A 22,440-nucleotide genomic window follows, 5' to 3' on the forward strand; every position below is an offset into this window, starting at 1 on the left:
GGAAGAGGGAGAGGAAAAGCTCAATTGTCTGCAAGGGGCTTTGGTGAAGAGCTAGAAGAGATAGGGCCCAGTATCTGAATGTAGGCAGGAGTAGGAGAATTATCTTTTTCTAGTACTGCTTGGAAAGATATTAAGGGTCCTTGGTTTTAGATTATATCTTGTCAGTGAACTAACTGAATCCATTTGATTTTTCAAAGCAAATCACAAATGTGTGAAACTAGCCAATAAAAGGTTATTGCTACATGTTCATTGACCTTTATTTTTGCAAGAACAAGGAATAAAAACAACCCAACCTTCTTTCACAGCTATGATATCTGTCCAACTTTCTTCTTAGTCAGCTACTGTATTGTCACTATCTCTGCATTGTCTGTTTTTGCTTGAAGACTCTATATATCTGGAAGGGACTTCAGAAAATGCGTCAACAACAGAGATTTCAGAGGAAGAAACTGACACAGGTATGAATTTAATGGCAGTTTTTCTTAAGCAAAGCCACAGGACATTAACATTTGTTCCGCCACTAATTTCTGACAAGTGGGATGATCAGTGACACTCAGAAAAGCACACAGACAATATAAAGCATAAACAATAACACTTTATTATACACATATAAGAATTAAATATAAATTATCATCACCTTGACCCCAGACCATCCTTACCATTGGGAATCCCTGCAATAGATAGATGGATAGACCAAAGGACTGTCCCGTGAGACGAGGCCAAACGTCATGGATTCTACTGTCAGGGTCAGAATCCCGGTCTTATATAGGATGCACACTGCGGAGTTCATAGTAAAAGCATAAACAGCTGGTCCTGCTGTTACAATTAGTCCTGCTCTTTTGTTCTGTGTTTTGACAACACCCAGGTCAGGATGTCAGAAGGAGGTGTTTGCAGAAATTGTTTTCCCATGAGACTGGTTTCACTGTCCCTTTGAAGATCAAGGAGGTTAGGATGTTCACTGTCCCTTTGAGGCTGTTTGGGCAATTCCTAGGTCAAAAAGGTCAAGATAGTAAATACTTGTCACCTTCCCTTTCTTTTTGATGTAGTTTCCCATCTGTTTTTACTGATGTTATTTGAGCGGCAAGGAGGTCAAAGAGGTCAGGATCTCAAATAAGCAAGGAGGTGTTGCAGTTTATTGTCTCTTTGATGCTATCCAGTTGTCACTCAAATAAAGGAAGTCAGGATAGGTGTTGCACTGTCTCTTTGATGCTATCAAGAAGGTGTTACAGAGACCATCTGTCTTTCCTTTTGGTGTGGTCAAGGTAACACTCAGGACAAAGAGGTCAGATAAGCAGACATGAGGAGACATATCAGTAATATGCTGAGGTATAACAACATTTGATTCTGACCTTGGAAAATTCCAGTAAGTCTTTCACTATAATACACATGGGATTTTAAGTTGCAATTAGGTATCAAATGAGTAATATGATCATACTGGGAAACTCCTGAAATCAAATGTGCAGTAGCATTCTATGCTATTTATTTATTTTAAAATTTATACACCAAACCTAGATGGTATCCAAAAGAACATACTTAAGATAATAAGAACAAACAATACATAATACACATATTAACAGCTTTTAACACAAACCCCCTCTTTTATGAACGGATAGCACGGGTTTTAGCGCTGGCAGCAGTGGTAACTGCTCCGACGCTCATAGAATTCCTATGAGCGTCGGAGCAGTTACCGCCGCTGCCGGTGCTAAAGCCCACGCTATGCATTCGTAAAAGAGGGGGATACTTTGGTAACCCTAAATGTAAAATATTACTGTAATCAAATTCATGAACTACTGCCTAAAAATTGCTGTTGCTTATAAAATCATGTAAATTTCTCAAAATTTTCAATTTGTAAAAGACCCAAGACACAACACAATCAAGGGTTCTACTCCCACTACTGTCTCATCCCCAAGAAGACGGGAGGGTTCAGACCCATCCTAGACCTACAGGGTCTAAACAAGTACGTCGTAAAGGAGAAATTTTGCATGCACTCCTTAGGAACAATCCAACCATTAATTTACAAAGACGACTGGCTGGCTTCACTGGACCTCCAAGATGCGTATTCACACATCCCTTTGCACCCCTCCCAAAGAAAGTTCCTGCGGTTCCGGACCCTAACTCAGCACTTCCAATACCAGGTCCTACCCTTTGGACTCTCTTCTGCACCAAGAGTCTTCACAAAATGTATCGCTGTAGCAGCAGCCCACCTCCGCAAGAGCGCAATATGCGTGTTTTCTTACCTGGACAACTGGCTGGTGGTGGGCCCTTCAGCCTGGGAAACAGCAATAGCAGTCAATACAATATCACTCCTGCAATCCCTAGGGTTCCTTGTAAACACCAAAAAATCCAAACTACAGCCAACCAAATTGTTGGAATTCATCGGGGCAAGGATCTACACATCCCTGAATTCAGCTTTCCTGCCCCACGCAAGGGGCAAAGCAATACAAAAACTGATTCAGCACATATCAGAGACACATACAGTCACAGAAAGGACACTACTACGCCTCCTGGGCCATCAAGCAGTCTCCATACATGTCCTGCTCGCCAAGCTCCACATGCGATCCCTGCAGTGGTACCTCAGAAAAAATTGGAACCAACACACACAACCTCTGTCTCACAGAATCATGATGGACCAAAAAAATCTGCAGCAACCTCAAGTTGTATACAAAACAGCAGAATCTGTACAAGGGCAAGCCCTTCCAGCAGTCATCACGGTTGCCTCAAAGCAGGGGTGGGGAGCCCATCTTCTCCACCTGAGGACACCATCCAAGGCCAAACAGCATATCAATCCTTTGGAACTCAGGGCAATCGGGAATGCCCTACAAACTTTCGCTCCCCTGGATCTCCAACAAGACCTTATTGATCCAGACAGACAACCAGGTGGCAATGTTCTATATCAACAAGAAGGGAGGCACGGGCTCCCTCCCCCTCTGCAGGGAGGCCCACAAGATCTGGTCTTTTGCCTTGTCGATCAACATTCTCATCCATGCCAACTACCTCCCGGGCCTCAACAACACCCTGGCAGACAGCCTCAGCAGAAAGCTGGACCCCCACAAATGGTCCCTCTACCAGGAGGTAGCCCAAGATCTTTTTCACAAGTGGGGCCGCCCAGCAATACACCTCTTTGCCACAGAGGACAATAAGTGCCCCCAATTCTGCTCCAATAGACCAGCACAATACAGTCAAACCAGGGAGGCTTTCACCATACACAGGGGGAAACACCTGCTCTACGCCTTTCCCCCCATACCACTCATCCAGAGAGTGCTCCAGAAAATCAGACAGGAGGCAACCACATTGATCTTTATTGCACCCTACTGGCCAAGGCAAGTGTGGTTCGCCTTCCTACAATGACTGTCAGCACGGCCGCCAATCAGCCTACTGCTGCGTCCGGACCTCATTACCCAGGACCAGGGACAAACCTTGCATCCCAGATTGAAAACCCTAGCACTGACAGCGTTGATGTTGAAAGGCTAATTCTGCAACCTTTCCACATGCCAGCAGCCAGACGTCCATCAACTAGAAAATCATATGGGCTCAAGTGGAAAAGATTCCACATATGGTGTGTTCCACCACCAGCATGGGACCTAGGCATCATCCTCTGCAGATTAACTGCGCAACCTATGAGCCAATGGAAGACGCGCCAAACAAATTCCTCACCTGGAAAACAGTTTTTTTCATCGCCATCACATCAGCAAGATGCATCAGTGAGCTACAGGCCCTGGTTACGTACCCACCATATTCACAGATCCTTCACGACCACACAGTACTGAGAACTCACCCAAAGTCCCTACCAAAGGTAGTCTCGCCTTTTCACATAAATCAATCAATAGTGCTCCCTTCCTTCTGTCTGGGACCACATGCCAACAGCATGGAGCAAATCCTTCATACCTTGGACTGCACCCAAGCCCTTCACCTATTTATTCAACGAATGCAGCCCTGGTGAAAGGTAGTACAACTATTTGTCTCCTTTGACTCCAATAATCCAGGAACACCATATCCAACTGGATCTCAAACTGCATTGCCTCCTGCTACGAACAAGAGGGATTGTCCCTCAAGAGAAAGGCCACAGCACACCAACTAAGAGCCATGGCCGTAATATTGGCAAATCTCAAGAACATGCTACTTCAGGACATTTGCAGAGCAGCTACATGGTCTACCCCACACACCTTCACCAGACATTATTGCCTGGATCACCCACTGCAGACCTCCAATGACTTTGGCCTCAACATACTACGAATGGCTGCCAAAACAGACACAGAGAATGGCTAGACCCTGAGAACAAACACCAGTACCAGAACTAGCTAAACAGGATTATTAGTCTGAATCAGATAGAAGAGATTGTTAGACAGTTATATTCTGCGATGTTGGCACAGTTTGCACAAAAAAAAAAAAAAAACCCAAACAAACAAACTTGTTACTAAAACACCATGTTGGTGATATATTTATGTTTCTCTGAATACATGGGAAAAAAACTAGATCCGTTATTAAGATATATGCTCTACCATGTTGGTAGATTTAAAAAAAAAAAAAAAAAAAAAAAGGTTGTTGGTCAAGTTCTAAGGACCAAATAAAGTTCCTAATGTTTACAAAGCATAGCCTCTGGTCTCAATAAATAGATTTTTGCCTCTGTCCCTCATCAAGGCTATCTGCAGCCTCACCCTACCTCAGCAAGGCAGCGGGGAAGCAGAAAGGACCTTTCACTCTCTGCAACCCGCAACTGGAGAGTCACCAAAGTGTGGCTGACTTAAGACTACTTGTCCATGGAGAAAGCGAAGTTACTTACCTGTAATGGGAGTTCTCCGTGGTCAGCAGGATAAGTCGCCACACAGACCCTCCCTCCTCCCCTATGGGGGATACTGCAAAACTCAAGCTAGGGAAATCATTGGATTAGAGAGAGCCAGCACCGACCTGCATGCCGGTCCGATGTAGTCCCTCCGTGGCGGCGTGGGCCGGCTCCCATCTTCATCTGCCTCAGCACGCCGTTGTGGCAGTTTAAATTCAACGGAGCTGGTTCGGGAGGGGGCGAAGCAGTGCTCCCCTGGACATGAACACAAGGAGCCGAAAGCCAGAACTCTCCCATCCACCACGAAAAGAAACAGGACCCAATTCTTCAACTCTTAACCTCCGCCATAGAACCATTCAGGCATCAGGCAACGGCTCCCTCAGCTGCCAGATCGGAGCAACTGTCAAACTGGAAATCGGTAGGTGAGCTCAAAAGAAGCAAGCACCAACGAGACTGGAAGTCCCAAATGAAAACAGCAGAGACAGAACAAAAAAGAAATTTAAAAGAAAAATCAACAAAGGCAAAATAAAACAAAAACAAAAGCAGAACAAGGGAGACAGCACAGAAGATGACCTAACTAGCCGCCATCTTGTTGGAATATTCATTTCTATCTCTATCTCTACCACTGTCTTTATATTTTTATCTTTACTTTTCATAAATTGTTTCTTCAGGTACTTTAGTTAGATTGTGAGCCTTTGGGACAGTTAGGGAATTTCCAAGTACCTATCTTATTTATTTGTATTTATTGTATCTTTTAATGCGTCATGTTTTGTAAACCGCTTAGAAACCTCATGGTTATTAGCGGTATATAAGAATTAAATTAAATTAAATCACCAAAGTGTGGTTGACTTATCCTGAACTCCCGTTACAGGTAAGTAACTTCGCTGAATTGCACCAGCTGTTTTGTGAAAAAATATTTATTTAGAACATCTCGGAAATGAAAGGACATTTTCCTTCATTTCTGGAGAAATGAAAGTGGCTTTTAAGTAAGGCTTTTGTCTGCAGGATTATGTTCTTTCAGTTTCATTTCTGCTCCTCCCTTCGTTAAGTTTTCTGACAAAGAGATCAGTCTCAAGCTGAGCAAGATGGACAAAACATGGAATGTACTCGGTACGATAGTCACAGCAGGTAGCCGGGTACTGACTCATGTTGTGCATTCAGTGTTTCAAAATCAGATTCAGCCATTAGAAGCATCAGGACATGGTGAGTATTCCAAATAGAGTACTTGTGTTGGGAGGACTACTTCTCCACATCATATAACTTTCTCATCCACAGTAAAACTTTGGGCTGTGTTTCTTTTTCCTATGTAAATTTTACAAACCACATTAATTGTATGTGCAGAAAGACAGCATATAAATATTAATAAACCAATTTGCCTATGCCAAATCTTTGCATATAAATAATAGCATTACTTAAAGATAGTTTTACTGGTTCTCTCGTTCGTCAATACTGAACATAAATAAAAATTTGCCACTGATTTTCTTCCCTCTTCTTTTTCTGGCTTTTACCTCTTTTTTAATGTTCTACTTTATATTTTCTTTCAGGTCTTTGCCTTTTCTTTCATTTTTTCTTTGTTTTTCTCATTGTATTTTTTAATGCTGTTTCCCTTCTTTCTCTTGTCTTCTCTTTTTGATTTTTCTCTCCTTCATTTTCTTTCTCTTTTTCTGGACAAGCCTCTGAGCTAGGTGGGTCCAAGGTACCGATTAAGAGCAGCTACTGCTTGCATTAACACAAATCAAAAATTTCTTTTCAGAGTTGTCTAAATAGGAGCCCTGTTTTCTAGAGAAAGCATCATATACAGGGTTCCCATGTAAACGCTTTTATTAGTTTGGACTACGTCCAAGACTAACAAAGGCTGAGAGGTCCACAACATTATTAATATCACTCATGCTGCACTGTTCTCTCAAGCAGTAAAGCAGTCCATACCAGAAGTGTGTTCTTGAACCAAAAGCTTTGCTGAAATAAAAATCTTTAAGCAACTGGGAGAATTACATCAGTGGCATAGTATAGGCGAAGGCATAAAGCAACAGTTTATAGTTACTAGTCCATAGACTCTCCTTTCCTTATTCCGCCTTTCTTCCTACTAGACTAGTAGAATAGGATAAAACAATTCAGTTGATTATCACTTGCAATCTCTTAGGGCTAGATTCACTAAGCCCACCGATCAAATTCCGACCACTTAGCGACCCCTTTCCATTCCGATTCACTAACCTCGGTCCCGATCATCCTCCGATCCGGCGCATGCAAATGAGGGGGGTACAGCATTCAAATGTAGGCAGGCAGCGATTCACTAACAAAAAACCTGCAACACCGACTGGGCTGGCCAATCACAAACAAGTGACTGCTGGGGACCAGTCGTTCACTGCTTTCCGACTGCATCTCCTGCTCCCTGCCCCGACTCTCTGCAACGTTTTTCTTCTGCTACCCTGCTCTGCCCCGAATCTCCTGCCTCTCTGCCTTGTGCCAAACTTAAAAGAGGTGCAGACTGTGGTAAGAATGTGATGTGTTGATCCAGATCTAATTGCTGAGAGAGCCCCTGACTCTCCTGCCCCATGCGCTGCCCTGGCCTTCCCCCGCAGTGCAAGCCTGTGGTTTTAGCCAGTGGGTTTAAAGCGGGCTAGTTAAAAGTTTTTTTTAAAAAAAGTCACTGCTCTATGACGCATGCGCAGACCATCTACAGATGCGATCTACATTGCGATCTACATTGCGATCCCAGCGGTCGGTTGGAGGCGTGATTCCAATCACCCTCATTTGCATGAGGGCGATTCGTGAATCAGGCCCCCCGGACACAGATCGGATCCCTCAAGGATTAGATCCGATCCATGCCCTTAATGGCTTTGTCCTGGTCATGGGTGAATTCCCTTGCAGGCAGCTCCTCTAAGTCTTTTCTGCACCCTGCTCGCATATTGTGTGGAAGAAATTCCTGCTGCAGATAAGTTTGTGTTTTGTTCTTTTTTTCTTTGCTTTGAGTTTTGTTAGGACCGATGTCATGTAGCTATTAAGCTGTGGAAACATTTTTGAAAGTTATTATGCTACTTATCCGATCAATATTTTTACTCAAGTAAAGAATTTATATAGAGTGGAGTTTTTCTAGACAGGATGTGTCCGCATCTTCAAAATATTTTTTGAAGTTGTTTTGTCCAGAGGACTAAGTTTTGGGGTTTTTTTTTACTAAATCCAAAGTGACACTGAGGTCTTTTCTCCACTTTTTAGGACAAATCTATGGTATTCTTTCTCATTGTTATGTTTTCCTTGAATGCACTATATTGTTATAGTTTTTATAGCCCATTCATGGCTGTGGTCTGAAACTTGCGGCTCATCAGGTACTATTTTGCAGCCCATGGTCTGTACTAGTGCTGCCCGATTCAGGAAAAAAAATTTCGATTTGATTCGATTCAGCCTACTGAATTGGTTTTTCAATTCAATTCAATTTTCCTACCAATTGGGTGATTTTTTCAAACATCCTGGTGGGTTTATTTTATAGCCTCTTCACCCCCTTTGCCTTCAACTAACCACACTAGCACTGTGGGGTAAACAAAAAAGACTTTTCCTCTCTCTGTTAAATCCTAGCTCATGTTTGCGGTCTAACACCAGATCTTGCAGGATACACATTTCAAATCTGACATATCGTAATCACAAAACAGAAAATAAAAATTAGTTTTTCTACCTTTTGTTGTCTGGTCATTACTCAAATCTTGTCCGTCCCAGGCTCTAGTTGTCTTCTGATAACTTGCTTGCCAGGGTCTCCTTCTTTCTTCTTTCTCCATGCCATCTCTGTCCTCCCCTTCCGTTTCCCTTCCCTCTTCCAAAGGTCTGGCATCTTTCTTTTTTTTTCGTCTCCATTCACAGATCCACCTTTTCTTAACTACCCTTTCATCCAGCATTTCTCCCTCCTTCCCCACCACCCCAGGGTCCACCATCTCTCCCTTTCTTATCCCAACTACCCTCCTATCCAGTATCTCTATCCCCCCCTCCACACCATCCCTTGTGTCCAACTTCTCTCCGTTTCTGTTCCTTCCCTCCCTAAATCCCAATGTGCATCATCTCTCTCCCTCTCCTCTATTTTTAGACCCATTATTTCTTCCCCCCCCCAAAGTCCGGCATATGCACATCTCTTTGAACCCACCTTCCCTCCCTCCGTGTACTTCTACACCAGGGCCCCCCTCCCCTGAATGTCTGTCCCCCTTGAAGGCCTGCACCTCCCCCCTGAAGGCCTGTCCCCCCATCCCTAAAGGCCTGTCCCCCCCTTGAAGACCTGCCTGTCCTAACTGAAGGCATATGCCACCATCCTTGGCCTGTCCCACCCCCCTTAAAGGCCTGTTCCCCCGTTAAAGGCCTGCACCCTCCAAGGCCTGTCCCACCCCTGAAGGACTGCCCCCGCATGCCTGCCTGTCCCCCCTGTAGGCCTGTGCCACCATCCCTGGCTTCTCCCCTCCCTTAAAGGCCTGTACCCCCCAAGGCCTGTCCCACCCCCCTGAAGGACTTCCCCCTTAAGAACTGCCCCCCCCCCCCAGGCCTGCCTGTCCCCCCTGTAGGCCTATGCCACCATCCCTGGCCTCTCCCCTCCCTTAAAGGCCTGTACCCCCCCAAGGCCTGTCCCACCCCCTAAAGGACTGCCCCCCTCCCCGGCCTGCCTGTCCCCTCTGTAGGCCTATGCCACCATCTCTGGTCTCACCTCTCCCTTAAAGGCCTGCACCCTCCAAGGCCTGTTCCATCCCCTGTAGGACTGGCCCCCCAGAAGGTCTGCCTCCCCCAGAAAGACTGTGCCCCCGCCCCTCCCCCCCCACCGGGGAAGGCCTCCGTGTTCCCCCTGGCCTTCCCAAACCGTTTACCTTACACCTTCAGCCGAAGATCGCCAGCTACAGCTCTTTGCACTGCAGTGCTCTGAGCTGTTTCCTCTGCTGCGGTCCCGCTCCTCCTCCGATGTCACAGGAGGGGCGGGACCGCAGCAGAGGAAACAGCTCAAAGCCCTGCAGTGCAAAGAGCTGTAGCTGGCGATCTTCGGCTGAAGGTGTAAGGTAAACGGTTTGGGAAGACCAGGGGGAACACGGAGGCCTTCCCGGGGGGGGGGGGGCGCAGTCTTTCGTGGAGGCCAGGAGGGAAGCCCGACGCAGTACTTCCCGACTGACCCTCCCTCCTCACCCGCTCCTGCTTTAGGGGGCGAGGGGAGAGGGTCCGAATCGGGAAGCCGATTTTTTTAAAATTTAAATCGATTCGAATCAATTCAACGATTCGAATCGTGAATCAGGCAGCACTAGTCTGTATTAGTGTTGCCCACTCTTTGCAGCGTCCTCTGGCTTCCCCCCTGGCCACCCGTTCTTACCTTCAGATAATTACCACAGCCTGCAGAGAGTATTGCCGGTACTGTAGCAATCCTTACAGGCTGCCGTCGTCCTTAGCAGCACGTTCACTCTGCTGCGATCCTGCCCCTGCCGATTTCAGCCTGCAAGGAACGCTACAGCACCGGCGATCATCTCTGCATGCTGTAGTAATTAGCTGAAACTAAGACTGGGAGGCAATGGGGGAAGCTGCAGGACACTACAGAAAAGGGGGGAAACATGCAGGCCTTCGGGGCGGGAAGATTTATTAACTATAAAGAGTTTTACCTCATGCAAAATTGTCATTTCTTTAATAAGACATTACCTATTTTTTTCTGCGGCCCTCCAAGTACCTACAAATCCAAAATGTGGCCCTGCAAAGGGTTTGAGTTTGAGGCCACTGATCTATAGGTAGCTTTGGTTTCGTCAGCTTCACTGGGTATTCCAGAATCATAAACTGAAAGCTTGGACCTGGGCCCCTTGCTGTTACCATATATACTCGAATATAAATCAAGATTTTGTGGCCAAAAAAATGGCCCAAAAATGGGGGTCTCGGTTTATATTCGAGTATATATGTGGGACTGCAAGAACTCACGGAAGCCAATTAGCTAGCGCTTCTGTACAGACAGGAGTGAAGGAAGGTCGATTCTGCTGCGATTCACTACTGGACCACCAGGAAGAGGGAGAGGAAAAGCTCAATTGTCTGCAAGGGGCTTTGGTGAAGAGCTAGAAGAGATAGGGCCCAGTATCTGAATGTAGGCAGGAGTAGGAGAATTATCTTTTTCTAGTACTGCTTGGAAAGATATTAAGGGTCCTTGGTTTTAGATTATATCTTGTCAGTGAACTAACTGAATCCATTTGATTTTTCAAAGCAAATCACAAATGTGTGAAACTAGCCAATAAAAGGTTATTGCTACATGTTCATTGACCTTTATTTTTGCAAGAACAAGGAATAAAAACAACCCAACCTTCTTTCACAGCTATGATATCTGTCCAACTTTCTTCTTAGTCAGCTACTGTATTGTCACTATCTCTGCATTGTCTGTTTTTGCTTGAAGACTCTATATATCTGGAAGGGACTTCAGAAAATGCGTCAACAACAGAGATTTCAGAGGAAGAAACTGACACAGGTATGAATTTAATGGCAGTTTTTCTTAAGCAAAGCCACAGGACATTAACATTTGTTCCGCCACTAATTTCTGACAAGTGGGATGATCAGTGACACTCAGAAAAGCACACAGACAATATAAAGCATAAACAATAACACTTTATTATACACATATAAGAATTAAATATAAATTATCATCACCTTGACCCCAGACCATCCTTACCATTGGGAATCCCTGCAATAGATAGATGGATAGACCAAAGGACTGTCCCGTGAGACGAGGCCAAACGTCATGGATTCTACTGTCAGGGTCAGAATCCCGGTCTTATATAGGATGCACACTGCGGAGTTCATAGTAAAAGCATAAACAGCTGGTCCTGCTGTTACAATTAGTCCTGCTCTTTTGTTCTGTGTTTTGACAACACCCAGGTCAGGATGTCAGAAGGAGGTGTTTGCAGAAATTGTTTTCCCATGAGACTGGTTTCACTGTCCCTTTGAAGATCAAGGAGGTTAGGATGTTCACTGTCCCTTTGAGGCTGTTTGGGCAATTCCTAGGTCAAAAAGGTCAAGATAGTAAATACTTGTCACCTTCCCTTTCTTTTTGATGTAGTTTCCCATCTGTTTTTACTGATGTTATTTGAGCGGCAAGGAGGTCAAAGAGGTCAGGATCTCAAATAAGCAAGGAGGTGTTGCAGTTTATTGTCTCTTTGATGCTATCCAGTTGTCACTCAAATAAAGGAAGTCAGGATAGGTGTTGCACTGTCTCTTTGATGCTATCAAGAAGGTGTTACAGAGACCATCTGTCTTTCCTTTTGGTGTGGTCAAGGTAACACTCAGGACAAAGAGGTCAGATAAGCAGACATGAGGAGACATATCAGTAATATGCTGAGGTATAACAACATTTGATTCTGACCTTGGAAAATTCCAGTAAGTCTTTCACTATAATACACATGGGATTTTAAGTTGCAATTAGGTATCAAATGAGTAATATGATCATACTGGGAAACTCCTGAAATCAAATGTGCAGTAGCATTCTATGCTATTTATTTATTTTAAAATTTATACACCAAACCTAGATGGTATCCAAAAGAACATACTTAAGATAATAAGAACAAACAATACATAATACACATATTAACAGCTTTTAACACAAACCCCCTCTTTTATGAACGGATAGCACGGGTTTTAGCGCTGGCAGCAGTGGTAACTGCTCCGACGCTCATAGAATTCCTATGAGCGTCGGAGCAGTTACCGCCGCTGCCGGTGCTAAAGCCCACGCTATGCATTCGTAAAAGAGGGGGATACTTTGGTAACCCTAAATGTAAAATATTACTGTAATCAAATTCATGAACTACTGCCTAAAAATTGCTGTTGCTTATAAAATCATGTAAATTTCTCAAAATTTTCAATTTGTAAAAGACCCAAGACACAACACAATCAAGGGTTCTACTCCCACTACTGTCTCATCCCCAAGAAGACGGGAGGGTTCAGACCCATCCTAGACCTACAGGGTCTAAACAAGTACGTCGTAAAGGAGAAATTTTGCATGCACTCCTTAGGAACAATCCAACCATTAATTTACAAAGACGACTGGCTGGCTTCACTGGACCTCCAAGATGCGTATTCACACATCCCTTTGCACCCCTCCCAAAGAAAGTTCCTGCGGTTCCGGACCCTAACTCAGCACTTCCAATACCAGGTCCTACCCTTTGGACTCTCTTCTGCACCAAGAGTCTTCACAAAATGTATCGCTGTAGCAGCAGCCCACCTCCGCAAGAGCGCAATATGCGTGTTTTCTTACCTGGACAACTGGCTGGTGGTGGGCCCTTCAGCCTGGGAAACAGCAATAGCAGTCAATACAATATCACTCCTGCAATCCCTAGGGTTCCTTGTAAACACCAAAAAATCCAAACTACAGCCAACCAAATTGTTGGAATTCATCGGGGCAAGGATCTACACATCCCTGAATTCAGCTTTCCTGCCCCACGCAAGGGGCAAAGCAATACAAAAACTGATTCAGCACATATCAGAGACACATACAGTCACAGAAAGGACACTACTACGCCTCCTGGGCCATCAAGCAGTCTCCATACATGTCCTGCTCGCCAAGCTCCACATGCGATCCCTGCAGTGGTACCTCAGAAAAAATTGGAACCAACACACACAACCTCTGTCTCACAGAATCATGATGGACCAAAAAAATCTGCAGCAACCTCAAGTTGTATACAAAACAGCAGAATCTGTACAAGGGCAAGCCCTTCCAGCAGTCATCACGGTTGCCTCAAAGCAGGGGTGGGGAGCCCATCTTCTCCACCTGAGGACACCATCCAAGGCCAAACAGCATATCAATCCTTTGGAACTCAGGGCAATCGAGAATGCCCTACAAACTTTCGCTCCCCTGGATCTCCAACAAGACCTTATTGATCCAGACAGACAACCAGGTGGCAATGTTCTATATCAACAAGAAGGGAGGCACGGGCTCCCTCCCCCTCTGCAGGGAGGCCCACAAGATCTGGTCTTTTGCCTTGTCGATCAACATTCTCATCCATGCCAACTACCTCCCGGGCCTCAACAACACCCTGGCAGACAGCCTCAGCAGAAAGCTGGACCCCCACAAATGGTCCCTCTACCAGGAGGTAGCCCAAGATCTTTTTCACAAGTGGGGCCGCCCAGCAATACACCTCTTTGCCACAGAGGACAATAAGTGCCCCCAATTCTGCTCCAATAGACCAGCACAATACAGTCAAACCAGGGATGCTTTCACCATACACAGGGGGAAACACCTGCTCTACGCCTTTCCCCCCATACCACTCATCCAGAGAGTGCTCCAGAAAATCAGACAGGAGGCAACCACATTGATCTTTATTGCACCCTACTGGCCAAGGCAAGTGTGGTTCGCCTTCCTACAATGACTGTCAGCACGGCCGCCAATCAGCCTACTGCTGCGTCCGGACCTCATTACCCAGGACCAGGGACAAACCTTGCATCCCAGATTGAAAACCCTAGCACTGACAGCGTTGATGTTGAAAGGCTAATTCTGCAACCTTTCCACATGCCAGCAGCCAGACGTCCATCAACTAGAAAATCATATGGGCTCAAGTGGAAAAGATTCCACATATGGTGTGTTCCACCACCAGCATGGGACCTAGGCATCATCCTCTGCAGATTAACTGCGCAACCTATGAGCCAATGGAAGACGCGCCAAACAAATTCCTCACCTGGAAAACAGTTTTTTTCATCGCCATCACATCAGCAAGATGCATCAGTGAGCTACAGGCCCTGGTTACGTACCCACCATATTCACAGATCCTTCACGACCACACAGTACTGAGAACTCACCCAAAGTCCCTACCAAAGGTAGTCTCGCCTTTTCACATAAATCAATCAATAGTGCTCCCTTCCTTCTGTCTGGGACCACATGCCAACAGCATGGAGCAAATCCTTCATACCTTGGACTGCACCCAAGCCCTTCGCCTATTTATTCAACGAATGCAGCCCTGGTGAAAGGTAGTACAACTATTTGTCTCCTTTGACTCCAATAATCCAGGAACACCATATCCAACTGGATCTCAAACTGCATTGCCTCCTGCTACGAACAAGAGGGATTGTCCCTCAAGAGAAAGGCCACAGCACACCAACTAAGAGCCATGGCCGTAATATTGGCAAATCTCAAGAACATGCTACTTCAGGACATTTGCAGAGCAGCTACATGGTCTACCCCACACACCTTCACCAGACATTATTGCCTGGATCACCCACTGCAGACCTCCAATGACTTTGGCCTCAACATACTACGAATGGCTGCCAAAACAGACACAGAGAATGGCTAGACCCTGAGAACAAACACCAGTACCAGAACTAGCTAAACAGGATTATTAGTCTGAATCAGATAGAAGAGATTGTTAGACAGTTATATTCTGCGATGTTGGCACAGTTTGCACAAAAAAAAAAAAAAACCCAAACTTGTTACTAAAACACCATGTTGGTGATATATTTATGTTTCTCTGAATACATGGGAAAAAAACTAGATCCGTTATTAAGATATATGCTCTACCATGTTGGTAGATTTAAAAAAAAAAAAAAAAAAAAAAAGGTTGTTGGTCAAGTTCTAAGGACCAAATAAAGTTCCTAATGTTTACAAAGCATAGCCTCTGGTCTCAATAAATAGATTTTTGCCTCTGTCCCTCATCAAGGCTATCTGCAGCCTCACCCTACCTCAGCAAGGCAGCGGGGAAGCAGAAAGGACCTTTCACTCTCTGCAACCCGCAACTGGAGAGTCACCAAAGTGTGGCTGACTTAAGACTACTTGTCCATGGAGAAAGCGAAGTTACTTACCTGTAATGGGAGTTCTCCGTGGTCAGCAGGATAAGTCGCCACACAGACCCTCCCTCCTCCCCTATGGGGGATACTGCAAAACTCAAGCTAGGGAAATCATTGGATTAGAGAGAGCCAGCACCGACCTGCATGCCGGTCCGATGTAGTCCCTCCGTGGCGGCGTGGGCCGGCTCCCATCTTCATCTGCCTCAGCACGCCGTTGTGGCAGTTTAAATTCAACGGAGCTGGTTCGGGAGGGGGCGAAGCAGTGCTCCCCTGGACATGAACACAAGGAGCCGAAAGCCAGAACTCTCCCATCCACCACGAAAAGAAAGAGGACCCAATTCTTCAACTCTTAACCTCCGCCATAGAACCATTCAGGCATCAGGCAACGGCTCCCTCAGCTGCCAGATCGGAGCAACTGTCAAACTGGAAATCGGTAGGTGAGCTCAAAAGAAGCAAGCACCAACGAGACTGGAAGTCCCAAATGAAAACAGCAGAGACAGAACAAAAAAGAAATTTAAAAGAAAAATCAACAAAGGCAAAATAAAACAAAAACAAAAGCAGAACAAGGGAGACAGCACAGAAGATGACCTAACTAGCCGCCATCTTGTTGGAATATTCATTTCTATCTCTATCTCTACCACTGTCTTTATATTTTTATCTTTACTTTTCATAAATTGTTTCTTCAGGTACTTTAGTTAGATTGTGAGCCTTTGGGACAGTTAGGGAATTTCCAAGTACCTATCTTATTTATTTGTATTTATTGTATCTTTTAATGCGTCATGTTTTGTAAACCGCTTAGAAACCTCATGGTTATTAGCGGTATATAAGAATTAAATTAAATTAAATCACCAAAGTGTGGTTGACTTATCCTGAACTCCCGTTACAGGTAAGTAACTTCGCTGAATTGCACCAGCTGTTTTGTGAAAAAATATTTATTTAGAACATCTCGGAAATGAAAGGACATTTTCCTTCATTTCTGGAGAAATGAAAGTGGCTTTTAAGTAAGGCTTTTGTCTGCAGGATTATGTTCTTTCAGTTTCATTTCTGCTCCTCCCTTCGTTAAGTTTTCTGACAAAGAGATCAGTCTCAAGCTGAGCAAGATGGACAAAACATGGAATGTACTCGGTACGATAGTCACAGCAGGTAGCCGGGTACTGACTCATGTTGTGCATTCAGTGTTTCAAAATCAGATTCAGCCATTAGAAGCATCAGGACATGGTGAGTATTCCAAATAGAGTACTTGTGTTGGGAGGACTACTTCTCCACATCATATAACTTTCTCATCCACAGTAAAACTTTGGGCTGTGTTTCTTTTTCCTATGTAAATTTTACAAACCACATTAATTGTATGTGCAGAAAGACAGCATATAAATATTAATAAACCAATTTGCCTATGCCAAATCTTTGCATATAAATAATAGCATTACTTAAAGATAGTTTTACTGGTTCTCTCGTTCGTCAATACTGAACATAAATAAAAATTTGCCACTGATTTTCTTCCCTCTTCTTTTTCTGGCTTTTACCTCTTTTTTAATGTTCTACTTTATATTTTCTTTCAGGTCTTTGCCTTTTCTTTCATTTTTTCTTTGTTTTTCTCATTGTATTTTTTAATGCTGTTTCCCTTCTTTCTCTTGTCTTCTCTTTTTGATTTTTCTCTCCTTCATTTTCTTTCTCTTTTTCTGGACAAGCCTCTGAGCTAGGTGGGTCCAAGGTACCGATTAAGAGCAGCTACTGCTTGCATTAACACAAATCAAAAATTTCTTTTCAGAGTTGTCTAAATAGGAGCCCTGTTTTCTAGAGAAAGCATCATATACAGGGTTCCCATGTAAACGCTTTTATTAGTTTGGACTACGTCCAAGACTAACAAAGGCTGAGAGGTCCACAACATTATTAATATCACTCATGCTGCACTGTTCTCTCAAGCAGTAAAGCAGTCCATACCAGAAGTGTGTTCTTGAACCAAAAGCTTTGCTGAAATAAAAATCTTTAAGCAACTGGGAGAATTACATCAGTGGCATAGTATAGGCGAAGGCATAAAGCAACAGTTTATAGTTACTAGTCCATAGACTCTCCTTTCCTTATTCCGCCTTTCTTCCTACTAGACTAGTAGAATAGGATAAAACAATTCAGTTGATTATCACTTGCAATCTCTTAGGGCTAGATTCACTAAGCCCACCGATCAAATTCCGACCACTTAGCGACCCCTTTCCATTCCGATTCACTAACCTCGGTCCCGATCATCCTCCGATCCGGCGCATGCAAATGAGGGGGGTACAGCATTCAAATGTAGGCAGGCAGCGATTCACTAACAAAAAACCTGCAACACCGACTGGGCTGGCCAATCACAAACAAGTGACTGCTGGGGACCAGTCGTTCACTGCTTTCCGACTGCATCTCCTGCTCCCTGCCCCGACTCTCTGCAACGTTTTTCTTCTGCTACCCTGCTCTGCCCCGAATCTCCTGCCTCTCTGCCTTGTGCCAAACTTAAAAGAGGTGCAGACTGTGGTAAGAATGTGATGTGTTGATCCAGATCTAATTGCTGAGAGAGCCCCTGACTCTCCTGCCCCATGCGCTGCCCTGGCCTTCCCCCGCAGTGCAAGCCTGTGGTTTTAGCCAGTGGGTTTAAAGCGGGCTAGTTAAAAGTTTTTTTAAAAAAAGTCACTGCTCTATGACGCATGCGCAGACCATCTACAGATGCGATCTACATTGCGATCTACATTGCGATCCCAGCGGTCGGTTGGAGGCGTGATTCCAATCACCCTCATTTGCATGAGGGCGATTCGTGAATCAGGCCCCCCGGACACAGATCGGATCCCTCAAGGATTAGATCCGATCCATGCCCTTAATGGCTTTGTCCTGGTCATGGGTGAATTCCCTTGCAGGCAGCTCCTCTAAGTCTTTTCTGCACCCTGCTCGCATATTGTGTGGAAGAAATTCCTGCTGCAGATAAGTTTGTGTTTTGTTCTTTTTTTCTTTGCTTTGAGTTTTGTTAGGACCGATGTCATGTAGCTATTAAGCTGTGGAAACATTTTTGAAAGTTATTATGCTACTTATCCGATCAATATTTTTACTCAAGTAAAGAATTTATATAGAGTGGAGTTTTTCTAGACAGGATGTGTCCGCATCTTCAAAATATTTTTTGAAGTTGTTTTGTCCAGAGGACTAAGTTTTGGGGTTTTTTTTTACTAAATCCAAAGTGACACTGAGGTCTTTTCTCCACTTTTTAGGACAAATCTATGGTATTCTTTCTCATTGTTATGTTTTCCTTGAATGCACTATATTGTTATAGTTTTTATAGCCCATTCATGGCTGTGGTCTGAAACTTGCGGCTCATCAGGTACTATTTTGCAGCCCATGGTCTGTACTAGTGCTGCCCGATTCAGGAAAAAAAATTTCGATTTGATTCGATTCAGCCTACTGAATTGGTTTTTCAATTCAATTCAATTTTCCTACCAATTGGGTGATTTTTTCAAACATCCTGGTGGGTTTATTTTATAGCCTCTTCACCCCCTTTGCCTTCAACTAACCACACTAGCACTGTGGGGTAAACAAAAAAGACTTTTCCTCTCTCTGTTAAATCCTAGCTCATGTTTGCGGTCTAACACCAGATCTTGCAGGATACACATTTCAAATCTGATATATCGTAATCACAAAACAGAAAATAAAAATTAGTTTTTCTACCTTTTGTTGTCTGGTCATTACTCAAATCTTGTCCGTCCCAGGCTCTAGTTGTCTTCTGATAACTTGCTTGCCAGGGTCTCCTTCTTTCTTCTTTCTCCATGCCATCTCTGTCCTCCCCTTCCGTTTCCCTTCCCTCTTCCAAAGGTCTGGCATCTTTCTTTTTTTTTCGTCTCCATTCACAGATCCACCTTTTCTTAACTACCCTTTCATCCAGCATTTCTCCCTCCTTCCCCACCACCCCAGGGTCCACCAATTCTCCCTTTCTTATCCCAACTACCCTCCTATCCAGTATCATCTATCCCCCCCTCCACACCATCCCTTGTGTCCAACTTCTCTCCGTTTCTGTTCCTTCCCTCCCTAAATCCCAATGTGCATCATCTCTCTCCCTCTCCTCTATTTTTAGACCCATTATTTCTTCCCCCCCCAAAGTCCGGCATATGCACATCTCTTTGAACCCACCTTCCCTCCCTCCGTGTACTTCTACACCAGGGCCCCCCTCCCCTGAATGTCTGTCCCCCTTGAAGGCCTGCACCTCCCCCCTGAAGGCCTGTCCCCCCATCCCTAAAGGCCTGTCCCCCCCTTGAAGACCTGCCTGTCCTAACTGAAGGCATATGCCACCATCCTTGGCCTGTCCCACCCCCCTTAAAGGCCTGTTCCCCCGTTAAAGGCCTGCACCCTCCAAGGCCTGTCCCACCCCCCTGAAGGACTTCCCCCTTAAGAACTGCCCCCCCCCAGGCCTGCCTGTCCCCCCTGTAGGCCTATGCCACCATCCCTGGCCTCTCCCCTCCCTTAAAGGCCTGTACCCCCCCAAGGCCTGTCCCACCCCCTAAAGGACTGCCCCCCTCCCCGGCCTGCCTGTCCCCTCTGTAGGCCTATGCCACCATCTCTGGTCTCACCTCCCCCTTTAAGGCCTGCACCCTCCAAGGCCTGTTCCATCCCCTGTAGGACTGGCCCCCCAGAAGGTCTGCCTCCCCCAGAAAGACTGTGCCCCCGCCCCCTGCCCCCCCCACCAGGGAAGGCCTCCGTGTTCCCCCTGGCCTTCCCAAACCGTTTACCTTACACCTTCAGCCGAAGATCGCCAGCTACAGCTCTTTGCACTGCAGTGCTCTGAGCTGTTTCCTCTGCTGCGGTCCCGCTCCTCCTCCGATGTCACAGGAGGGGCGGGACCACAGCAGAGGAAACAGCTCAAAGCCCTGCAGTGCAAAGAGCTGTAGCTGGCGATCTTCGGCTGAAGGTGTAAGATAAACGGTTTGAGAAGGCCAGGGGGAACACGGAGGCCTTCCCGGGGGGGAGGGGGGCGCAGTCTTTCGTGGAGGCCAGGAAGGAAGCCCGACGCAGTACTTCCCGACTGACCCTCCCTCCTCACCCGCTCCTGCTTTAGGGGGCGAGGGGAGAGGGTCCGAATCGGGAAGCCGATTTTTTTAAAATTTAAATCGATTCGAATCAATTCAACGATTCGAATCGTGAATCAGGCAGCACTAGTCTGTATTAGTGTTGCCCACTCTTTGCAGCGTCCTCTGGCTTCCCCCCTGGCCACCCGCTCTTACCTTCAGATAATTACCACAGCCTGCAGAGAGTATTGCCGGTACTGTAGCAATCCTTGCAGGCTGCCGTCGTCCTCAGCAGCACGTTCGCTCTGCTGCGATCCTGCCCCTGCCGATTTCAGCCTGCAAGGAACGCTACAGCACCGGCGATCATCTCTGCATGCTGTAGTAATTAGCTGAAACTAAGACTGGGAGGCAATGGGGGAAGCTGCAGGACATTACAGAAAAGGGGGGAAACATGCAGGCCTTCGGGGCGGGAAGATTTATTAACTATAAAGAGTTTTACCTCATGCAAAATTGTCATTTCTTTAATAAGACATTACCTATTTTTTTCTGCGGCCCTCCAAGTACCTACAAATCCAAAATGTGGCCCTGCAAAGGGTTTGAGTTTGAGGCCACTGATCTATAGGTAGCTTTGGTTTCGTCAGCTTCACTGGGTATTCCAGAATCATAAACTGAAAGCTTGGACCTGGGCCCCTTGCTGTTACCATATATACTCGAATATAAATCAAGATTTTGTGGCCAAAAAAATGGCCCAAAAATGGGGGTCTCGGTTTATATTCGAGTATATATGTGGGACTGCAAGAACTCACGGAAGCCAATTAGCTAGCGCGTCTGTACAGACAGGAGTGAAGGAAGGTCGATTCTGCTGCAATTCACTACTGGACCACCAGGAAGAGGGAGAGGAAAAGCTCAATTGTCTGCAAGGGGCTTTGGTGAAGAGCTAGAAGAGATAGGGCCCAGTATCTGAATGTAGGCAGGAGTAGGAGAATTATCTTTTTCTAGTACTGCTTGGAAAGATATTAAGGGTCCATGGTTTTAGATTATATCTTGTCAGTGAACTAACTGAATCCATTTGATTTTTAAAAGCAAATCACAAATGTGTGAAACTAGCCAATAAAAGGTTATTGCTACATGTTCATTGACCTTTATTTTTGCAAGAACAAGGAATAAAAACAACCCAACCTTCTTTCACAGCTATGATATCTGTCCAACTTTCTTCTTAGTCAGCTACTGTATTGTCACTATCTCTGCATTGTCTGTTTTTGCTTGAAGACTCTATATATCTGGAAGGGACTTCAGAAAATGCGTCAACAACAGAGATTTCAGAGGAAGAAACTGACACAGGTATGAATTTAATGGCAGTTTTTCTTAAACAAAGCCACAGGACATTAACATTTGATTCTGACCTTGAAAAATTCCAGTAACTCTTTCACTATAATACACATGGGATTTTAAGTTGCAATTAGGTATCAAATGAGTAATATGATCATACTGGGAAACTCCTGAAATCAAATGTGCAGTAGCATTCTATGCTATTTATTTATTTTAAAATTTATACACCAAACCTAGGTGGTATCCAAAAGAACATACTTAAGATAATAAAAACAAACAATACATAATACACATATAGAAACATAGAAACATAGAAATAGAAAAAGGCGGCAGATAAGGGCCGCGGCCCATCTAGTCTGCCCACCCCAATGACCCTCCCCTATTTAACTCTGTGCAGAGATCCCACTGACGATCCCATTTCTTCTTAAAATCAGGCACGCTGCTTGCCTCGATCACCTGAAATAGAAGTCTATTCCAGCAATTAACCACTCTTTCGGTGAAAAAGTATTTCCTGGTGTCGCCGTGCAATTTCCCCCCCCCCCCCTGATTTTCCATGGATGTCCTCTTGTCGCCATC

The 22,440-nt window shown here is 45.1% G+C and overlaps 1 protein-coding gene across 7 annotated transcripts in view; it reads left to right on the forward strand.

The window, feature by feature from the left end:
* Positions 1-5,541: 5,541 nt before the first annotated feature.
* Positions 5,542-22,440, forward strand: part of URGCP (upregulator of cell proliferation) — a 148,132-nt gene continuing 131,233 nt past the window's right edge. For 2 of the 7 annotated variants that reach the window (XM_033945900.1, XM_033945902.1), the window contains exons 1-3: positions 5,542-5,980; positions 11,154-11,225; positions 21,805-21,876. In XM_033945900.1, coding sequence (XP_033801791.1) covers positions 5,863-5,980; positions 11,154-11,225; positions 21,805-21,876 — 262 coding nt within the window. In that variant the 5' untranslated portion in view covers positions 5,542-5,862. Of the gene's footprint in view, positions 5,981-11,153; positions 11,226-16,302; positions 16,742-21,804; positions 21,877-22,440 lie in introns of those variants that run through there. The other 5 variants (XM_033945903.1, XM_033945904.1, XM_033945905.1 and 2 more) reach the window with 3 other exon arrangements.

This window comes from Geotrypetes seraphini, chromosome 5 (assembly GCF_902459505.1).
Source record: "Geotrypetes seraphini chromosome 5, aGeoSer1.1, whole genome shotgun sequence".
Lineage (NCBI taxonomy): Eukaryota > Metazoa > Chordata > Amphibia > Gymnophiona > Dermophiidae > Geotrypetes > Geotrypetes seraphini.